Source organism: Oncorhynchus mykiss, chromosome 10, assembly GCF_013265735.2.
Source record: "Oncorhynchus mykiss isolate Arlee chromosome 10, USDA_OmykA_1.1, whole genome shotgun sequence".
NCBI classification, from domain to species: domain Eukaryota; kingdom Metazoa; phylum Chordata; class Actinopteri; order Salmoniformes; family Salmonidae; genus Oncorhynchus; species Oncorhynchus mykiss.
The window spans coordinates 61,724,728-61,746,111 of NC_048574.1; the positions used below are offsets into that span (position 1 = coordinate 61,724,728).

At 41.0% G+C, this 21,384-nt stretch overlaps 2 protein-coding genes across 7 annotated transcripts; both read left to right on the forward strand.

Annotated features, from left to right (window-relative positions):
• The first annotated feature begins 437 nt into the window (after positions 1-437).
• Positions 438-11,334, forward strand: LOC110534440 (GTP-binding nuclear protein Ran). Of its 4 annotated transcripts, XM_036933568.1 has the most exons (8): positions 507-763; positions 2,398-2,456; positions 2,724-2,778; positions 6,806-6,890; positions 7,489-7,614; positions 7,821-8,008; positions 10,621-10,791; positions 11,006-11,334. In XM_036933568.1, the coding sequence occupies exons 2-8, from the start codon at positions 2,443-2,445 to the stop codon at positions 11,048-11,050; spliced, it is 684 nt and encodes a 227-aa protein (XP_036789463.1). In that variant the 5' UTR covers positions 507-763; positions 2,398-2,442; the 3' UTR covers positions 11,051-11,334. The 4 variants fall into 4 exon arrangements, with proteins under 4 accessions (XP_021474974.1, XP_036789463.1, XP_036789464.1 ...); XM_021619299.2 differs by lacking the exon at positions 2,724-2,778 and having other exon boundaries at positions 438-763; XM_036933569.1 differs by lacking the exons at positions 507-763; positions 2,724-2,778 and adding an exon at positions 1,622-1,640.
• A 2,270-nt stretch (positions 11,335-13,604) lies between these two features.
• Positions 13,605-21,337, forward strand: LOC110534442 (syntaxin-3-like). Of its 3 annotated transcripts, none has more exons than XM_036933575.1 (10): positions 13,605-14,128; positions 16,440-16,514; positions 16,596-16,695; positions 16,875-16,949; positions 17,183-17,253; positions 17,421-17,529; positions 18,052-18,125; positions 18,583-18,717; positions 18,837-18,947; positions 20,053-21,337. In XM_036933575.1, exons 2-10 carry the CDS (start codon positions 16,494-16,496, stop codon positions 20,176-20,178), a joined length of 822 nt encoding a protein of 273 aa, XP_036789470.1. In that variant the 5' UTR covers positions 13,605-14,128; positions 16,440-16,493; the 3' UTR covers positions 20,179-21,337. The 3 variants fall into 3 exon arrangements, with proteins under 3 accessions (XP_036789470.1, XP_036789469.1, XP_021474981.2); XM_036933574.1 differs by lacking the exon at positions 13,605-14,128 and adding an exon at positions 14,291-15,802; XM_021619306.2 differs by lacking the exon at positions 13,605-14,128 and adding an exon at positions 14,613-15,802 and having other exon boundaries at positions 19,508-21,337.
• Positions 21,338-21,384: the final 47 nt, after the last annotated feature.

Genomic DNA, 21,384 nt, shown 5'->3' on the forward strand with positions numbered 1-21,384 from the left:
GAGTTTGACTCCCTTTGCCCTCAGAACAGCCTCAATTCATTGGGCATGGACTCTACAAGGTGTCGAAAGCTTTCCACAGAGATGTTGGCCGATGTTGACTCCAATAATTCCCACAGTTGTGTCAAATTGGCTGGATGTCCTTCGGGTGGTGGAGCGTTCTCAATACACACAGGAAGCTGTTTGAGCGTGAAAATCCAGCAGCATTGCAGTTCTTGACATACTCAAACCAGTGTGCCTGGCACCTACTACCATACCCTGTTCAAAGACACTTAAATATTTTGTATTGCACATTCACACTCTGAATGGCACACAGACACAATCCATGTTTAACCTGCCCTCCTTCCTTTCATCTACACTGATTGAAGTGGATTTAACAGGTGACATCAATAAGGGATCATAGCTTTCACCTGGATAGTCTGTAATCGGAAGAGGTGTTCTGGATGTTTTGTACACTCACTCGGTGTAGTTTATATGTTGTCCTCAATCTAACCCAACCCCGTCTGTTTTGCCCCATAGTCGTGCACCTGTCAGTTTTGTTGCTAAACAAACCAACCCGTCTATTGGAGAAGCAGTTTCTATATTCATATTGTACTGTCTTTGATAAAAAAAAACTCAACAACCTTTTCTCGCAACCATGTCAGAGATCACGTGATACAGGCAACAACCAAAAAACGTCACATACATTAACCAAATTCATCGAAGGTGCTTGAAGGCCCAAAGCACCTTTAGCGCCTAGCTAGCTATTCCATCCGACACCGTGGGGGTAAGTGTGGATTTAAGAGTTTAGAAAATATGATCCATTTACTCTGCCATGTCAAAACACAGACATATATTCAAATATCTGAATACAGGGATTAGAGGTATTGTGTTGACACATGCCTCGTTCTAAACAAAGTTTAGATGTCTAATATTAGCTAGCTAACGTTTGATAGCTTGTTAGCATAGTAGGAAGACATTGGTTCCCAGTGGCGCGAGAGAGCTAGCATATCAACTTGTTACACTCGAGCTGCAATTTCAGTGTGTCCATGCAGAGTTGTAAATGCAACACTTTTTTTGTTTTGGTACATTTTCGTACAAATAAATTATTAGCTACTGGACCAAGTGTAACGCGAAGCCTCATGGAAAAAGTGCTGTATCTCGTTAAATATGGGGGTTGACTGGACTTCCAATTGCATTGCACATGTGCTGAAACTATAGCACGCTATAACTGCAGCAATACAACACAATGTCGCAAATAAAGTAATTGCAACATGTAGTGGAAACGGTAGATATAATGGATATTTTCTAAATATCGACAACATTTGTATTCGTATAAAGAGAGATCCACACGTCAAACAACATTTCTGTATTGGTGGGGTCAAGGTGTTAGACACATTGACTGATTTACTTCTGTGAACTGTAACTCAGTAAAATCGTTGACATTCTTGTATGTTGCGTTTATATTTTTGTAAAGTATATTCTCTATGTGAACTATAAATGTTGACAAAAAGACACGATGACGTGTTTCTGCACGTGAGTTTAGCTAGCCAACGTCGCCATGACATCGCTTAAAAGCGTCATCTGGGATTTCTATTGGAAAAGCAGTTTCTGACTGTCTTGGATACTCGGCTTCGTCATTGTTTTGCAACCTGGACTCTGGGGTAGACGTAACATAGTAAATGTACATTTGTCTCCTTCCCTGTGGTAGGATATGTTACATTTCGTAAGGGAAGGAATTTAATTTGTGGATGTCCGTCATCCATTTCACATGATATGTTATAAATTACAATTTGTATATTTCATTTGCAATACGTATATCCTACAAATTGCAATGTATTGTGGCTAACTTTATCTAGGTGGCTAACTTTATCTAGGTGGCTAACGTTAGTTAGATGGCTAACATTAGTTAGGTTAGGGGTTTATGGTTAGGGTTAAGTTTAGGCATAAGGTTTAGCTATAACATGCAAAGTAGAAAGTTTCCTAAAATGCTACATTTGTCCGCGATGAGATTCGAAAGCTCAACTTTTGGGTTGCTAGACTTTTACGTTATGCGCCTACCCATCCACCCCGACCAACCAACCTCCTTTCGTGTTTGCCTTAAGTAACTTTGTCTTATTAACCATGCCAAATGTAACATATCACACTAATTTGAGTGTCCTGGATTTATTTTTACTATGTTACGCGTAGTCTGAGACCAGGCTGGTTTTTCAGCCTAGTCACTTTTGGCAGGTGTTGTTCTGAAGCCACATCACAGGAGCAGCACCTCTCGTGGCTTCTTCTATTGATGATTGATACTGTATTTTGAGCAGAGCTCTATGGTCTCTTGTCAAAAGTAGTGCACTGTAAAGTTGAAAGGGTGCCATTTGGGACACAAACACTGCCCATTATTAACCTGTTTTTCTCCTCTTGTTATTTCAGCATATAATCACCAACACAGAGAACATACTGCTATGGCAGAACCAGATGTACAATTTAAGGTGAGTCTTTGACTGTGTCTTATGGCACCCTACTCCCTATATAGTGCACAACTTTTGACTAGGGCCCATAGGGCTTTGGCCACATTAAGCATTGCCTATTCCTTGAAGAAAAGAGATCTCAGAAGACCTAAGATTAATAATTGATGACTTGGATAAAGCTGGAAAGGGTTACAAAAGTATCTCTAAAAGCCTTGTTATTCATCAATCCATGGTTGGACAAATTGTCTATAAATAGAGTAAGTTCAGCACTGTTGCTACTTTCCCTAGGAATGGCCGTCCTACAAAGATGACTGCAAGAGCACAGCGCAGAATGCTTAATGAGGTTAGGAAGAATCCTTGAGTGTTAGCTAAAGACTTACAGAAATCTCTGGAACATGCTAACATCTGTCATCAAAAAGAAAGGAGGACCAAGGCACTCTTCATATAATTAATTCAAATGCCTTTATTGGTATGGCATGTTCAATAGAAACAACGTTTTTTTTAAACCGACGTGTTTCGGCTGCATGGCCTTCATCAGGGAGTACAAAAAAAAGAATACAATGTCCTCTTTTGAACAGCTTTTCCAATTAGCCCTAATTGGAAGAGGGAGTGGTTGCAAAATTGATTAGACACACCTAGTAAGCAATACTATACACATTAAAAGGTGAAATACTGTAGCTATGTTATCATAAAAATACAACTCCAAGCTAGAAGGATCAGAACACTTAGAAAGGTAGTTCTAACCTTAAATGTGACTGGGAGAAGTGTCAAGAATAAGAAAGCAATATATTCCATAGTACACAAGAACACAGAAAAACATGAACAACAACAACAGTCTAAACATAGCTGAGGGCAATTGAGCTAAATGTCCACTAGATGACAGCAAATGGACATATCACGACCCGACAGGAAGGGTGAGAAATCCATATCTTCATTTAAACCAGGGTATTTAGTGGCCTGTAGTTTGTAAATCATAAAACTTTCCCTTTGGTTTAACTGTTTAAGACGGTCCCCTTTTCTAATAGAGGCCGGAATATGATCAATACCCTTAGCTTGTTGGGTTGCCATGGTGTAAGGACTTCTAGTGCCTTGCCATGGGGTAGTCTTCATTGCCTACCCGTATGGCATACTTGTGTTCCGCTAAGCGGTCTTGAAGGCGTCTCTTTGTCCGTCCAATGTAGAACACCTTGCACTGTGGACATTCCAATCTGTAGATGACATGAGTGGTTTTGCAGTTAATGAAATGCTTGACGTAATACTCCATTTTGGAAGCTGTGTCAACAAAATACTTCTTCTGTGCAATATTTCTGCAATGGTTGCAATGGTTACATTTTAAAAGAACACTTGGGTTTGTGGTCAAGCCAAGTTTTTTTGAGAGTCACCCGGAAGATAACTGTGGACTAATTTGTCATTTAGGGTCGGACATCTCTTAAAGCTTATGACTAGTGGCTCGGGAAAGACTTCCCCAATTATTTTTAATGATTATTTTAATGTTCTCTGCTTCAGTGCTGTATTTTGTATAAAAATTTAAAAAAACACTCTCTGATGTATCACGAGGCACTCCCCTTAGCAAAAGGTTCTCTGTCAGGTAATCCAGCCCTTATACCTGCATCTTTCAGGACCTGAACGCTGTAGCCCCGATTCAAAAAGCGATTCTCCAATTCAGCAGATTTGACACTGTAGTCTGTTTCCTGATCGCAAATTCTGTGGACTCTTTGGAATTGGCCTTATGGAATATTCTCTTTTAGCCTTTTGGGGTGGAAGCTGTCTGCCCTCAGAATGGTATTCCCATCTGTAGGCTTCCTAAAGATTGATGTGTGCAAACAACCTTTGTCATCTTTACTAATGTCGAGGTCCAAAAAATGAATGTTATCCTTGCTGTACTCCATAGATAGTTTGATGTTAGGGTTAATGTTGTTAAGGTATTGGTGGAAGGAAATAAGTTCATCTTCCGAGCCGGACCAGAACAGGAAAACATCATCAATATAGCGTCCCCACCATATAATCCGGTCAAAGAAATGGTTATTAGAAGGATCCAAAATGAAGTCATTTACCCAAGTACAAACCAGCGTAGGAAGGGCTGTAAGCTCCCATGGCACACCCTTTGACCTGTTAAAAATACAGTCCTGAAAGATAAAGATGTTATGATGAAGAGTCCATTCAGTCAGAGAAACTCCACATCCGTGGTGACTAAAAAGGAAGCTGTACCAATATTGTTCAATTCTTTAATTTTGTTCAACACATCTGTGGTATCTTGAAGATGGGCTGGGAGTGACGTCAGAAAAGGCTTAATAAAGTAATCACTGTACTTAGAGATGGGTTCTGTCAGACTTTCATTACCACTAATGACTGGTCTGCCTGGGGGGGGTTTCAAGATTTTTGTGGGCTTTTGGAAGAAGGTAAAAATAATCCATACTGCCATGGAAAAGTCATTGAACTCATTGTCTGAAATGTAGCCATTCTCCTTAGCTTCTGTGGGGATCCCTTTCAATTCAGTTTTTAGGTCCTCAGTAGGGTTGAAGGTAAGAGATTGGTAGAATTCATCATTGTCTAATTGACGGTAGGCTTCTGTCACATATTTGTCTTTACTCCACACTACTGTAGCGCCACCTTTGTCTGCTTTTTTTAACCACAATCTGTTCATTTTTGGACTGATTCAACTGCATCCCTCTCTGTCTTAGAAAGATTATGTTGTGTTTGGTTGGAGTCAATTTTACCCTTAAACAGATTCTCCACATCAAAATTCACTTTCTTGGCAAATGTATTTAGTGTGGCATTCTGGACGATGGGACAAAAAGGGGACTTGGGCTTAAAAGGTGTTTTAGAGGGAACAGAAACTGCCTGACCTGAGACACTGGCGTCTGTAGTTGGAGAGATGTTTTGCTTGTACCAGGACTTCAGATGTAGAAACGAAATAGGTCAATCTTTGTATTAAATTCATTATTTAGAACTACCTTTCTAAGTGTTCAGATACTTCTAGCTTGGAGTTGTATTTTTATGATAACATAGCTACAGTATTTAATCTTTTAATGTGTATAGTATTGCTTACTAGGTGTGTCTAATCAATTTTGCAACCACTCCCTCTTCCAATTAGGGGTAATTGGAAAAGCTGTTCAAAAGAGGACATTGTATTCTCTTTTTTTTTTACTCCCTGACGAAGGCCATGCAGCTGAAATGCGTCGGTTTAAAAAATCTATTGAACATGCCATACTAATAAAGGCATTTTAATTAATTATATGAAGAGTGCCTTGGTCCTCCTTTCTTTTTGATGACCAATTTACCCTTTTTACCAAAGAGCACTTTCTATCTACCAAAATATACTATTGTGTACTGTAGTAGCGCTTCCCTTCCTCCTCTTTCTACTATGCTAACATCTGTGTTGACGAGTCTACGATACTTAAAACACTAAACAAGAATGGTTTTCATGGGAGGACACCACGAAAGAAGCCACTGCTGTCCAGAAAAAAAACATTGCTGCAAGTCTTAAGTTTGCAAAAGAGCACCTGGATGTTCCACGGCGCTACTGGCAAAATATTCTGTGGACAGCTGAAACTAAAGTTCAGTTGTTTGGAAGGAAGGAATACACAACACTGTCTGGAGAAAAAAAGGCACTCCCACAACAACATCAACACCTCATCCCAACTGTAAAATATGGTGGAGGGAGCATCATGGTTTGGGGCTGCTTTGCTACCTCAGGGCTTGGACAGCTTGCTATCATCGACGGAAAAAGGAATCAAGACATTTTGTAGGAGAATGTAAGGCTCTGTCCGCCAATTGAAGCACAACAGAAGTTGGTTGATGCAACAGGACAACGACCCAAAACACAGAAATAAATCAACAGAAGATGCTGTGGCATGACCTCGAGTGGTTCACACCAGACATCCCAAGAATATTGCTGAACTGAAACAGTTTTGTAAAGAGGAATGGTCCAAAATTCCTCCTGACCATTGTGCAGGTCTGATACGCAACTACAGAAAATGTTTGGTTGGGGTTTTGCTGCCACAGGATGGTCAACCAGTTATTAAATCCAAGGGTTCACATACTTTTCCCACCATGCACTGAATGTTTACACGGTGTGTTCAATAAAGACATGAAAACGTACAATTGCTTATTAGTTCAGCAGAAATGTGTTTGTCTATTTTTGTGACTTAGATGAAGAGCAGATCAAATGTTATGACCAATTTATGCAGAAATTCAGGTCATTCCAAAGGGTTCACATACTTTTTCTTGCCACCGTATATAGGTGTCATTTGGGATGCACACTTTGGTTTGGAATTGCTCCTTCGTCTAGCACTAACCAGTACTACATTGGTGTTTAGTTGCTATTCCTTTTGACCAATGTGTTCTTTTAATTACTACCCGTGTTTCAGCTAGTGTTGTGCGGAGATGGAGGCACAGGAAAAACCACCTTCGTGAAGAGGCATTTAACGGGAGAGTTTGAAAAGAAATACGTTGGTGAGTTTCTCCGAGTCCAGACGGTCCTCTGTCCCCCCTTCTCCCTCTCAGCTTTTACGTACCTCTTCATTTTCGTCTTCTGCGTCTTCTCCTTCATAACACCACCATACCTTCAATCAATAATCAGACTTAATTCTCTTCTGAGGGAAATTTAGTTTGCAGGCAAACTTTATAATTGTAGACTTAAAAAGACGCAACGATGCGCAGAAACACATGAATTTAGCTAGCCAACGTGGAAAAGCCGTTTCTGACTGTCTTGGATACTAGGCTTCATTGTTTTTCAACCTGGACTCTGGGGTCGACGTAACCTAGTAAATGCACATTTGTCTCCTTCCCTTTGGTAGGCTATGTTAAGGGAAGGAAATGTATTTGTGGATGTCCCTCATCCATTTTGCATGATATGTCACGAATTACAATTCATATATGTAATTTGCAATACTTCTATGTTACGAATTACAATTTATTGTGGCTAACTTTAGCTAGGTGGATAGCGTGATCAAAAAAAAAAAAAATGCAATCCGTAAAAGAGTATAAACCATTCTAGATCCCTGAACCATGGCTGACCTGCCTCTCGCTCACCCTTCTCTTCCCCCTGTAGCGACTCTGGGAGTAGAGGTGCACCCCTTGGTCTTCCACACCACTCGAGGGACCATCAAGTACAATGTCTGGGACACAGCCGGCCAGGAGAAGTTTGGGGGGCTCAGAGATGGCTACTACATACAGGGTACGTCACATTTGTGTGGGTCACATGTCCGTGTGTTGTATTGTAGTAGAAACAGAGTAGGTCACATCCTGTCCTCAGATCTCTACACAATCTTACCCTCTGGTGCAAAATGACTTGGATGGGTACGGACTCCACATATTTAACGATTATCTGATACACTCGATTACTCTCCCCCTTCCACTCTTCTCTCCCTTATCTCTCTCCAGCCCAGTGTGCGATCATCATGTTCGACGTCACATCTCGCGTCACCTACAAGAACGTGCCCAACTGGCACCGCGACCTGGTGCGCGTCTGCGAGAACATACCCATAGTGCTGTGCGGAAACAAGGTGGACATCAAGGACAGGAAGGTCAAAGCCAAGAGCATCGTGTTCCACCGCAAGAAGAACCTTCAGGTAACTGTGGCAACGCCAGCCCGACGCACATGTTAAGATAGGTGTGTTAGTTGACAGGTAAAATAAAACACTGTCTCTACAAGTATATACAGTTGAAGTCGGAAGTTTACATACACTTAGGTTGGAGTCATTAAAACTCGCTTTTTAGCCACTCCACACATTTTTTGTTAACAAACTATAGTTTTGGCAAGTCGGTTAAGACGTCAACTTTGTGCATGACACAAGTAATTTTTCCAACAATTGTTTACAGACAGATTATTTCACTTATAAGTCACTGTATCACAATTCCAGTGGGTCAGAAGTTGACACACTAAGTTGACTGTGCCTTTAAACAGCTTGGAAAATTCCAGAAAATTATGTTGAGGCTTTAGAAGCTTCTGATAGGGAAATGTACATTTATTTGACTCAATTGGAGGTATACCTGTGGATGTATCTCAAGGCCTACCTTCAAACTCAGTGCCTCTTTGCATGACGTTATGGGAAAATCAAAAGAAATCAGTAAAGACCTCAGGAAAATAATTGTAGACCTTCACAAATCTGGTTCATTCTTGGGAGCAATTTCTAAATGCCTGAAGGTACCAGGTTCATCTGTACAAACAATAGTACGCAAGTATAAACACCATGGGACCACGCAGCCAACATACCGCTCAGGAAGGAGATGCGTTCTGTCACCTAGAAATGAATGTACTTTGGTGTGAAAAGTGCAAATCAATCCCAGAACAACAGCAAAGGACCTTGTGGAGATACTGGAGGAAACGGGTACAAAAGTATCTATATCCACAGTAAAACGAGCCCTATATCAACATAACCTGAAAGGGCCTCTAAGCAAGGAAGAAGCCACTGCTCCAAAACCGCCATTAAAAAAGCCAGACTACGGTATTCAACTGCACATGGGGACAAAGACTGTACTTTTTTGAGAAATGTCCTCTGGTCTGATGAAACACAAATAGAACTGTTTGGCCATAATGACCATCATTATGTTTGGAGGAAAAAGGAGGAGACTTGCAAGCCGAAGAACACCAACCCAACCGTGGAGTACGGGAGTGGCAGCATCATTTTGTGGGGGTGCTTTGCTGCAGGAGGGACTGGTGCACTTCACAAAATAGATGGCATCATAAAGAGGAAAATTGTGGCTATATTGAAGCAACATCTCAAGACATCAGTCAGGAAGTTAAAGCTTGGTTGCAAATGGGTCTTCCTAATGTACAATGACCCCAAGCATACTTCCAAAGTTGTGGAAAAATGGCATAAGGACAACGCGGTCAAGGTATTGGAGTGGCCATCACAAAGCCCTGACCTCAATCCCATATAACATTTGTGGACAGACCTGAAAAAGCGTGTTCGAGCAAGGAGGCCTACAAACCTGACTCAGTTACACCAGCTCTGTCAGGAGGAATGGGCCAAAATTCACCCAACTTATTGTGGGAAGCTTGTGGAAGGCTACCCAAAACGTTTGACCCAACTTAATCAATTTTAAAGACAATGCTACCAAATACTAATAGACTGTATGTAAACTTCTGACCCACTGGGAATGTGATGTAAGAAATAAGCTGAAATAAATCATTATTCTGACATTTCACATTCTTAAAATAAAGTGGTGGTCCTAACTGACCTAAGACAGGGCATTTTTACTATGCTTAAATGTCAGGAATTGTGAAACTGAGTTTAAATGTATTTGGATAAGGTGTATGTAAACTTCTGACTTCAACTGTATGCCTCAGCTGGAGTGCGGTGTCTGCAGTGTTTCTCCCTTCCTTTGTTCCTTTTTTTTAAGGTGGGAGAGCTAAAATAGCATTTAATTAGCCAAAATAGATTTGATTAGATAGTTTGGACACCATCTCATTCAAGGGTTTTTCTTTATTTTTTACTATGTTCTACATTGTAGAATAATAGTGAAGAGATCACAACTATAAAATTACACACATGGAATCATGTAGTAACCAAAGATTCTTCAAAGTAGCCACTCTTTGCCTTGATGACAACTTTGCACACCAGCTTCATGAGGTAGCCACCTGGAATGCATTTCAATTAACAGGTGTGCCTTGTTAAGTTCATTTATGGAATTATTTTCCTTAATGCATTTGAGCCAATCAGTTGTGTTGTGACAAGCTAGGTGTGGTATGTGGAATACCAAGTCCATATTATGGCAAGAACAGCTCAAATAAGCAAAGCAGATCACAATCACCTGACCTCAACCCAATTGAGATGGTTTGGTATGAGTTGGACTGCAGAGTGAAGGAAAAGCAGCCAACGAGTGCTCAGAATATGTGGGAACTCCTTCAAGACTGTTGGAAAAGCCATCCAGGTGACTTCCTCATGAAGCTGGTTGAGAGAATGACAAGTGTGCCAAGCTGTCATCAAGGAAAAGGGTGGCTACGTTGAAGACTGTAAAATATATTTTTTGGGTTACTGCATGATTCCATATGTGTTATTTCATAGTGTTGATGTCTTCACTACTCTAAATTGTTGAAAAAAGTACAAATAAAGAAACCCTTGAATGAGTAGGTGTTTATAAACCTTTGACTTGTTGTGTGTGTGAATGAGAGGGCGAGAGAGAGCCTGGATAGAGAAGACCATACCTAATTGACTGACACACTCCACCTCCCCATCAGTACTATGACATCTCAGCCAAGAGTAACTACAACTTTGAGAAGCCCTTCCTGTGGCTGGCCAGGAAGCTGGTAGGAGACCCCAACCTAGAGTTTGTGGAGATGCCAGCCCTCGCCCCCCCAGAAGTCGTCATGGACGCCTCCCTGGCTGCGCAGTACGAGAACGACCTTAAAGTGCGTACACGCATGCAGAAATCGTACACACATGCAGAACACACACACATGCAGAAATCGCACACGCTATACACCATACACACACAGGCTGGGTCAGTGTTCGAGGTGTTATTTATTTTAATTGTTTTTATTTACATCAGGAACTTGCAAACAACTATTTCATTTTACAGGTGATAAAAAATAATGAATACACAATTTTTCCTCACGCCTCCAGGTTGCCGCAGAAACTGCGCTTCCAGATGAAGACGACGACCTTTAACCTGTGACCTCGCTGGCCTCCAGTGTTCTGGGAGCGTACCCTATTGCTGACCTTTTAATTGTAAAAGCCTTCCCCAATGTTTTTTTTTTGTGGGTTTCAAACTGAGAATGTGTGTCTGGTTGCGTGAAGATTTCAGTAGAGACCAACAGGAGTAGAATTTTAGACTGCTCAAAGTAGGCATTACTCACACGCATACAAATAAAAGACTTTGTACGCTCGCTGTACTATACTGACTAAGGGTGATATGAAATCACACTAAATAAAAAGTATTTGAATACAAACTAGCTGCTGTGTCAATTCATGTGAACAGAATCGGCGTGTGAATGGAATTCAGCAAAAATCACATTTCACTTCTGGGTCTACCTGGTTGATGTTTGACAGCCTTTTATTCTACAGAGGTGGCTCTGGTGTGGATGACAGGGATTGATAATTCATGTACAAGCTCCACAACATAAAGTTGAATAGTAAATACATGTGTACAATAATCCATTTGTACAGTGCCTTCAGAAGGTTTTGTACACCTTGACTTATTCCACATGTTGTGTTGCAGCCTGAATTGAAAATTGGTTAAATCAACAACAAAAACCCATCTACACGCATCCCTTTATCACAACCGACAATGGTTGGGAGTCCCATAGGGCGGCGCACAATTGGCCCAGCGTCAAGGGTAGGCCTTCATTGTAGATAAGACTTGCCTAGTTAAATAAAGGTTCAATAAATGTAAAAAAAAACACAATACCCCGTAACTACAAAGTGACACAAATTTTTTATTTAAAAAATATATCTAATTTATTTTTTTACATAAGTATTCACACCCCTGAGTCAATACATGTTAGAATCACCTTTGGCAGTGATTACCCAGAAAGACTCATAAGTGTAAGTCTAAGAGCTTTGCACACCTGGATTGTACAATATTTGCACATTTTGTTATTTAAATTCTTCAATATCTGTCAAGTTGGTTGTTGATCATTCCTAGACAGCCATTTTTAGGTCTTGACATAGATTTAAGTGGATTTAAGTCACCTGTAACTAGACCACTCAACATTCAATGTCATCTTGGTAAGCAACCAGTGTATATTTGGCCTCTTTTTTTTTAGGTTATTGCCCTGCTGAAAGGTGGATTTGTCTCCCAGTGTCTGTTGGAAAGCAGACAACCAGGTTTTCCTCTAGGATTTTACCTGTGCTTAGGTCTATTCCATTTAGTTTTATCCTAAAAACAACTCTAGTCCTTGCCGATGACAATGCTTGAAAATATGAAGAGTGGTACTAAGTGATGTTGGATTTGCCTCACATAACGCTTTGTATTTAGGAAATAAAGTTAATTTCTTAGCCACATTTTTTTTTTTCAATTTTAATTTAGTACATTGCAAAAGGATGCATGTTTTGGAATATTTTTTATTCTGTGCATTCTTCCTTTTCACTCTGTCATTTAGGTTAGTTTTGTGGAGTAACTACAATGTTAATCTATCGCAGACATTCAACTCTTAACTGTTTTGAAAAGTCCCCGTCGGCCTCATGGTGAAATCCCTGAGTGGTTTCCTTCCTCTCCGGGAACTGTTAGGAGGGATACCTGTATCTTTTTGTAGTGACTGAGTGTATTGACACACCATTCAAAGTGGGGAGGACGGGCTTGTGATGATGGTTGGAGCGGAATCTGTGGAATGGTATCAAATGCATCAGGCACATGGTTTCCATATGTTTGATACCATTCCATGTGGCTCCTTTCCAGACATTATTATGCGCCTTCCTCCCCTCAGCAGCCTCCAGTGAACTTCACCATGCTCAAAGGGATATATTCAATGTCTGCTTTTTTCTTTTTTATCGATCTACCAAAAGGTGCCCTTTTATGAGGCATTGGAAAACCTCAATGGTGTTTTTGGCTGAATCTGTGTTTGAAATTCATTGCTCTACTGAGGGACCTTACAATTATCTGTATGTGTGGAGTACAGAGATGAGGTAGTCATTCAAAAATCATGTTAAACAGTATTATTGCACACAGTGACTCCACGGAATGTAACATGTTAAGCACATTTTTACTCAACTTATTTAGGCTTGTCATAACAATGGCGTTGAAAACTTACTGACTCAAGACATTTCAGCTTTTTCTTTTTTCATTAATTTGTAAACATTTCTCAAATATAATTCCGAGTTGACATTATCGGGTGTTTGTGTGTAGGCCAGTGACACAATCTCAATTTAAATCCATTTTAAATTCAGGCTGTAACACAACAAAATGGGTAAAAAGTCAAGGGATGTGAATACTTTCTGAAGGCACTGTAGGTATTTTTCTCCACATGTTGTGTTCTATCACGAAAAGTTGTCTTGACAAGTTGTTCTCTTCAGAAACAACCAGCAGATAGGATATTGGCTCCTTGATAATCTGCTGATTTCATGATGCCTTGCACATGTTCAAGGCCCCCAGTACCAGAGGCAGCAAAGCAGCCCCACAGTATTATCAAAAAACTCTTACATGATTGGTTGTAGGGAGGGTGTTATTTTCTTTGAATGCCTAATTTGGTCATACATCACTGTAGGTCTACTTGGAATTTCGTTTTTTCAACTGGAGAAGTAAAAAAAAAAGACTGGAGTGAAGGGGGACAATATATCAGGCTGCAACTGTACCCAGGGATCGCACATAGTGGGTTTGCAACCTTTTATGTGTAAGAGGTTGAGACATCAGAGAAGAGTTAATACATGGGAGATTAGGATGGAGGTATGGAATAGTTGGTATACAAGGAGGCAGAGCTGAGTGAAAGAGAGCATCTGAGGCAAGGAGAAGAAGCAAGAATAGAGGAAAAAGGCGGTGACATTTACACACACCAGGGTAAAACCCAAAGGTTTGGTTCTGTAATGAGAAAATGCACCTCTTTTCCAACGTTATTCCACCTCTTTCTGTTTGCTTTCTTGTTTGTCTCCGCGTTCTCTGTATTTCACATTGTGTGCCGGTCGCGTGACCCCACAGATCGTAACTCCCGGTCTCCTTTAAAAAGCTATTTTCCCAACAGCTGAAGAGAAGTGAAGATCCCATGATGCTACTTGGGCCGTCTGCCATGGTGCTCAATGGCCTAAACTCCACAGGTACAGCAGCCTGCCCTCATCATCTTAACACCAGTGACTGATGTAGATTCTCTCAACTGAAGATATATTTTGATATATATTTCTCTCTCTCTCTCTCTGTTGTTTTGATTTGACATTTTAGTCATTTAGTAGATGCTCTTATCCTGAGCGACTTACAGGAGTAATTAGGGCTAAGTCCCTTGTTCAAGGGCAGATTTGGGATTTGAACCTACGCTCTTAACAGCTAGGCTACCAGCTGCACCAAATCCAGTGTGCTGATGTATTCAGAATTGGGTTAACTATTGTGGAAAAGGGAGTGGGAGGTTTTTGATTTAAAGTATGACAGATCTCACAAGTTTTGTATTATCCAGCTCAGTGGCCGTGTGGTTAGAGTGACTGTCCTGAGCTTGATCCCAGGTCGAGTCATACCAAAAGGGGCCAGATTCCTCTCTGCTTGTCACTCAGCATTAAAGAAAATGATTGGGAGTAAGGCCCTGTGATAGACTAGTGTCCAGTGGGTGTACTTGTATTGAACTCTTCATCAAAAGCCTCACGCTACAGTAGATCGGCTCATGCCGTTCTGGCTTGGACAAGGCTACTTATATGGCTCAATACTCTCTAAAAGGCATTAATAATGGATAAAACTCACTTTTTTCATTTTATCTCTCAATGGAATGATAAGCAGTGCAACCAAACCAATGACTTTCTGTGTGCCTTCAAACCTGACGAAAGAGAGGAAATGAATGAAGGAGGAGAAGAAGAGGGGGTGGTGGAAAAGGGGAGTGAGAGGTTTATCATTTAGAGTAGATGACAGATGAGCAGTCAAGTGAGCCCAAAGTACGATTTAAGGAAGCAACTGATAGTGTTAGAAACTTCTAGACACATTGCATTTGAGAATACTATCTAGACCTATTGTCAGAAAACAGTGTGACCTAATGTATTTTCAGGAGGAATGGTGTCGATAAAAAAATGCTGCTTCACGTGTTTGTACTATGAAACATTATGCATTTTTTTGATTAGCAAATAAAAAAAGGAATACGAAAAAATATCTTCAGAAATCAATAATCATTGCATCACTTTATTTTGTTGACCTGGCCTTATTTAGCATATTTAGAAAGCAGATGGGGGTCAAGAAATAACAATTCAAATACAGCCTCTTCTTATTTATAGATGGACAACCCACTAGGTGGACTTTACATATTTAGAAGTAAACCTATTACCTTTCCATTCGGTGCCCTGTTTGGGTAGTGTGCCCAAAACAGAGATCGTGCGTGATATTTACTTTGCATGCGTTTTTACGCATGCCATTGATCAGAGAGAGAGAGATTAATCGCCCTCTGCACAACTGTTGCTCTAATCCTCCTTGAGAGGATAGGCTTAGTAAAACTACAGGTTGGAGACGCTGCTGCAGCCATATTGAACAGACATTTTGTAAAAAAAGATAGTTCTTTTTTAATTTGATGACCATATTCTAATGAGCATTTACCCTACTAAATATTTTTACAATTAACTTTGAAATTTATTTTCGGGCAAGGCAACTGGATGAATCAGTAGGCTAATAAATTGTAATTTTCTAATTTGGTAACCTTTTAATTAGTGGTTGTAGATTAGAATTACGCTTTTTGATAGTTTAGAGATTGTGACAGTGACAACACAGTTTTGAAGATGAAAGACCGATTGGAACAGTTGAAGGCGGTAAGCTACGTCTTTTTATACACTTGTTCATGTTTTCATAGACTTGCTTGCTATTAGCTTAACATATAACCGTTGCCAATCATATATAATTATATAATAGGGATGGGGGGGACGTATCATATTTACTCGTTTGTTTTTGCGCACTAGATGCGGTTGGTCCGGATGAGCGGTTTGGCCATAACGTTAGACCAACTGTTTGATCCCATTTTCAGGCCTAGAAAAGCGGAAATAGCCTAGTTGAACATTGGGCTAATTAACATTGGAGCATTAATTTAATCTAGGAAGTAGGTAGGCCTAATTGGGGTGTGATGATATTCAGGCTGTACACTTGTTTATTGGTGGTGCGTTACAAATGGAGTGGGGTGGATACAGAAAGGGGATCAGAAGGGTTGATTAAGGAAGGATTGTTTTCTAATTTCCTGCACTTCTTCCAATGTCTCAATGTCATCGATGTAGGCTATTCATTGTAGCTTGTATGCGCTGCAATCCTTATTGTGTCTGGTTAAAAAAAAAAACTTTATAGTGGCGTCAAAACACTGATGTAAGAACCGCTAAAAAGCCTGTGAGTGTGATTATCTCACCACAAACACACTACCACAGCAACTCTGTCTGTCTGTCTGTGTGTGTGTCGGAACAGAAAAGTGATGTGGCTGCGGATGATGTGGAGATTCCAGTGGAGAACCAAGCCTTTATGGATGACTTCTTCGCCCAGGTATTTCTGACTATACTCCTGATGTTTGTGTGCGCGTGTGTGTGTTCACCAGTGTGTCATCATTGCCTGTCTCGGTCTCAGATTGAGGAGATTCGCAGCAGCATTGACAAGATAGATGAGAGTGTGGCGCAAGCAAAGAAGCTGTACTCGACCATCCTCTCCGCCCCTACGCCAGAGCAGAGTAAACATCATCATTCAATCCCACTCTCTCTCTGCCCCCTCTCTCTCTCTCTCTCTCTCTCACTCTTTGTTATCTCGCCCACTTTCTTTCCATTCCATATTGTTCATCTTTGTGGCTTGTTGATACTTCTATGTTACAATCGCTCTTTTTTTCTCTCTCTCTTTCTCTGTGCTCACCAGAGACGCAGGATGATTTGGAGGCAGTCACCAACGACATCAAGAAAGCAGCCGGCACCGCTCGCAACAAACTAAAGAGTGAGTCCTTCTTGACCCTTTAAATAGTAGACGCACCATATCTTACCCCACCGTCTTTCTGACGACCAACCGTTTTCTGACGACCAGCACGACAGTCATCAAATTGTATAAACGTAGTTTTCCTGTCAAGATAAAGTGTTTTTGAACGCCGTGGACTCCGATGCCATAGTCATTTTGTGTTGTTGTCGGTGGCCATAGTCACGGTAACGGTTGCATGTTCCTGTCCCTGGCAGGTATCGAGAAGCAACTTGAGACAAACACAGAGGAACGGTCGTCAGCAGACACGAGGATCCGGAAGTCCCAGGTAACCCTTAAAAAACAAACTAACCTCAACCGTACCCTTAACTCTATCGGTTTGCGTGTCAATCATGTCCCTGTCATTTTTCTTGTTGGAGACTGGGGTTGGAGACTCGGGTTCCATCCCCACTAGTTACCATAACAACCTCTGTACCCACCTCCACCTTTTCCCAGCATGCCATCCTGGCCAAGAAGTTTGTGGAGGTGATGACCAAGTACAACGAGGCTCAGACAGATTTTAGAGACAAGAGCAAAGGCCGCATTGCCCGGCAGCTGGAGATCAGTGAGTCTGACGTCTAGGAACCTTCATAACCATGTGATAACCAAGTCATAACCAGTAGTAGAGACACGATGCCTGGTATAACTAGGGCCAGGGTTTTTTGTTCCTGGACAAGTCAATTGTCAGGATAAAAATCCAAGCCCAAAGTTACATTAAATTGTAAACGGGAGTGCATGTTTCAGCCTACCACAGACAGACTCAAACCAATACAATGCTCTTTACCAGTTCAAATACTTGGAAAATCCTTTCCCAATATTTTGAGTGTTTGCTTGAATCTGCCTGGAGTTGGGCAGGGTTGCAGTTTTGTCACTTTTGTTTTCTGGTTTATTAAGCCAGACAAGCTCAGACAGACACAGATAACGTATTTGAAACCCAGATCTGCTGTTAATGGCGTGTATTAGTACATTCTATGCCAGGATTAAGGGCCTGTTATAGGTTATTAACTTGTTATTAAGACTTTCAAACATGTTATTAACCCTTTCATACATGTTATTAACCCCTTTCTGTGAACTCTCCACTCCACAGCGGGAAAAACAACGACCGACGAGGAGCTGGAGGAGATGTTGGAAGGAGGGAACGCAGCCGTCTTCACCGCAGGGGTAATTCTGTGTGTGTTTGTGCGTTTGTGTTCATGTGTACAAGTGAGAATGTGTGTGTGTGTGTTCAAGCAAGAATGCTTGTGAGTGTGTATGTTAAACCGTTGTGTATATCCTCTCCTAGTGTGGGTGTTAAACCGTTGTGTATATCCTTTCCTAGTGTGGGTGTTAAACCGTTGTGTATATCCTCTCCTAGTGTGGGTGTTAAACCTTTGTGTATATCCTCTCCTAGTGTGGGTGTTAAACCGTTGTGTAAATCCTCTCCTAGTGTGGGTGTTAAACCGTTGTGTATATACTCTCCTAGCGTGGGTGTTAAACCTTTGTGTATATCCGCTCCTAGTGTGGGTGTTAAACCTTTGTGAATATCCTCTCCTAGTGTGGGTGTGAAACCTTTGTGTATATCCTCTCCTATGTGTGGGTGTTAAACCGTTGTGTATATCTTCTCGTATGTGTTTTGTAGATCATGGAGTCGGGTATATCGAAGCAGGCGTTGAATGAGATCGAAGCGCGGCATAAAGATATTGTGAGGCTGGAGAGCAGCATCAAAGAGCTTCATGACATGTTTGTGGACATTGCTATGCTGGTGGAGAACCAGGTAACCCTTCACTCCTTTTAGTGTGCATCCCAAATGGCACCCTATTCCCTACGTAGTGCACTGCTTTTGACCGCTGTTTGTGTGTGCCTCTCCCAACACTCCGCCCACTCCCTTCAAAGGGCGGTATGATTGACAAGATTGAGAGCAACATGGACCAATCGGTGGGCTTCGTAGAGCGGGCTGTTGCCGACACCAAGAAAGCAGCCAAATTTCAGCAGGAGGCCCGTAGGGTGAGTGGGGCTGAAACCATAGAATTAGAATGAGTAGAATGGCCGTCCACATTCAGGTCAATGATGCCATAATAGGTCATTCTATTTATATGGCTGCAATGTTTATAGGTCCACTTCAGTCCGGACCCTAGACCTATTATCTATCACCTTGGTCCATACAGGAGAAGGGATACATTGGCTTCGTCACAAATGGCACCCTGTTACCCTGAAAGTACTGCACTGTACAGGGAAAAGGGTGCCATTTGGGACATACCCTAAATATACTGTCTTGCTACAGGGGGTTCAGCATTCTCACTGATGCAAAGAGTCTCTTAAAAGCTTCAGAACTTGCAATGGCACATTGAGTCTCTAAATATTTATTGTGGGTTATGATTTCTCTCTGTGGTCAGGTCAATCTTTACTTTTGTTTTTCTGAGTTTTTTCTTGTTCTCTTTCTTCTCTCCCTTCCCTTCATTGTTTCTTTATATGTATTCCTCCTCTTCCTCCTCCGTGTTCTCTTGCTCTCTCGCATCCTCTGTCTTTCTTTGCCTCTTTCTTTCTTTCCTTCTTCTGCCCTTTAGAAGCAGATGATGATCATGTGCTGCTGTGTCATTCTCTGTGTCATCGGAGGGTCCTTCCTCTACAGCTTTATCAAATAGGAAATACCGTCTGGGGGAAAACTTGTTGTGAAACAGAGGTGTTCAAAACTCCAAACTTAAACTTTTAAATCATGTATTGATCCAGAAGGATGTTACCCTGGTCACAGATCTCTTTGTACTCTTGTAAACGCCATTCATGTCCCTGTCAAGTTTGATCAGGGCCTGGCTTTATAAAGCCTTTCAGAGTATGATTACAGATCTGGGATCAGTTGAACCTTTTAGATCACAATGAATAAGATTACATGGACAGGCGGGGCAGGATCCTAGATGAGCACTCCTACTCTGAGATGCTTTATGAATACGGAACCAGATTAGATAACGTTAGATCCAGGTTATTCTTAGGTTGTGTCCCACATGGCACCCTATTCCCCTTGTAGTATATAGGAAATAGGGTGCCATTTGGGATGTAGACTTAGGCTGTATTATTGTCCTCTTAACGTGATAATCACTTATGACTCTGGCCTCAGGGGAAGTTGAAGAGGAGTGTCCCAGATTACCCCCAGTTTAACCTGGGTGGATGGATCAACAGTGGTCACTCTGTCAAGAGATGCATACAGAGCTACTCAGAGGAGACACACTTCAGTCTTGCTTAAGGCCTTCCACCCTTTCGTCTTCTCTCTCTCTCTTTCTTTTCGTCTCTTTCTCTGTCTTTCTCTCTCTCTCTCACACACACACACACACTCTCTCTCTCCCTCTTTTCCCCTCTCTCTCTCTCTCTCTCGTTCCTCTTTTCAGGCATGCTTCTACCCACAGCTCCTTTTCCCACTTCAAGGATTTGTGTCAATTAGCTTTGGTAGTGTGGCTCCTTAATAATCTAAGCCAAGACAGGTCAACGATAACACTGTGTAATCATGTCAAGTAACCTAAAGATATTGGTAAATAAATGTATATGATAAAACGATGATTCACTGCCCTATTGTCAGCTAGTAATCAAAATGACCCCAAAATGGCACGTTTTTATGTTATTATTGTGTGTTGAAGTTACTGCTTAATATTGCACTCATGTCATTTTTATCCTACATGTGTGTCAATGCATGTACCACCAGGGATCATGCCTGTGTCATAAAACTGTCACCTGCACTCTCTCTACAAATGATGTGTATAAACCCTGTATTGAAGCCAACGTGCAGCCATCTTGGTAATCCTCCTCAATGGTTAAAAGATTTTGGAAGCTATAGAAATGCATTTGTTAATGTCTACATTCGGTTTGACACGTTTATTCTATTAGACGCTTAAATGCATACTTTTAAATTCTATTATGTGGCCTAAACATTTTTTTTTTTAAATGGGGAGAGTACTAACGTTACTGTCCCCACTACAAAAAAAATACTTAAATAATATGTAATTTTATCTTTGAAATACTATGGAGGACTACTCCTTCTAGGGAGTGCCAATATGGCCGACCGGTGGCCAATACATAGCATCAGCAGTCCAGGGTTTACTTATATAAGCCATTGCTCTCTACCCCCTCTAATAATAGATAGGATAGTATTTTTGTTGTGATCCAAGCAAGCAGTATCAAGTGAATAGCCAATATGTCTGTGTCTGTTTGTGTCTTCAGTCACATACATTTGTAGTGATTTTGTAGGCATTTATATGGAAAATGTTATCTGAACAAAATGTAAGGTCAGGTTTCAGTTTTTTGTAGCTTTTCCCGTCTGTTGACAAATAATACAAATAAAAAAGAATGGCCATTTGCCAAGTGTTTTTATTTGTAAGTTTTCATTATTCAACTACTTTAAACTGTTTTGAAAAATAGGAATACAACAAAACGAATTGCCTTTGACATCTCTCGCCGT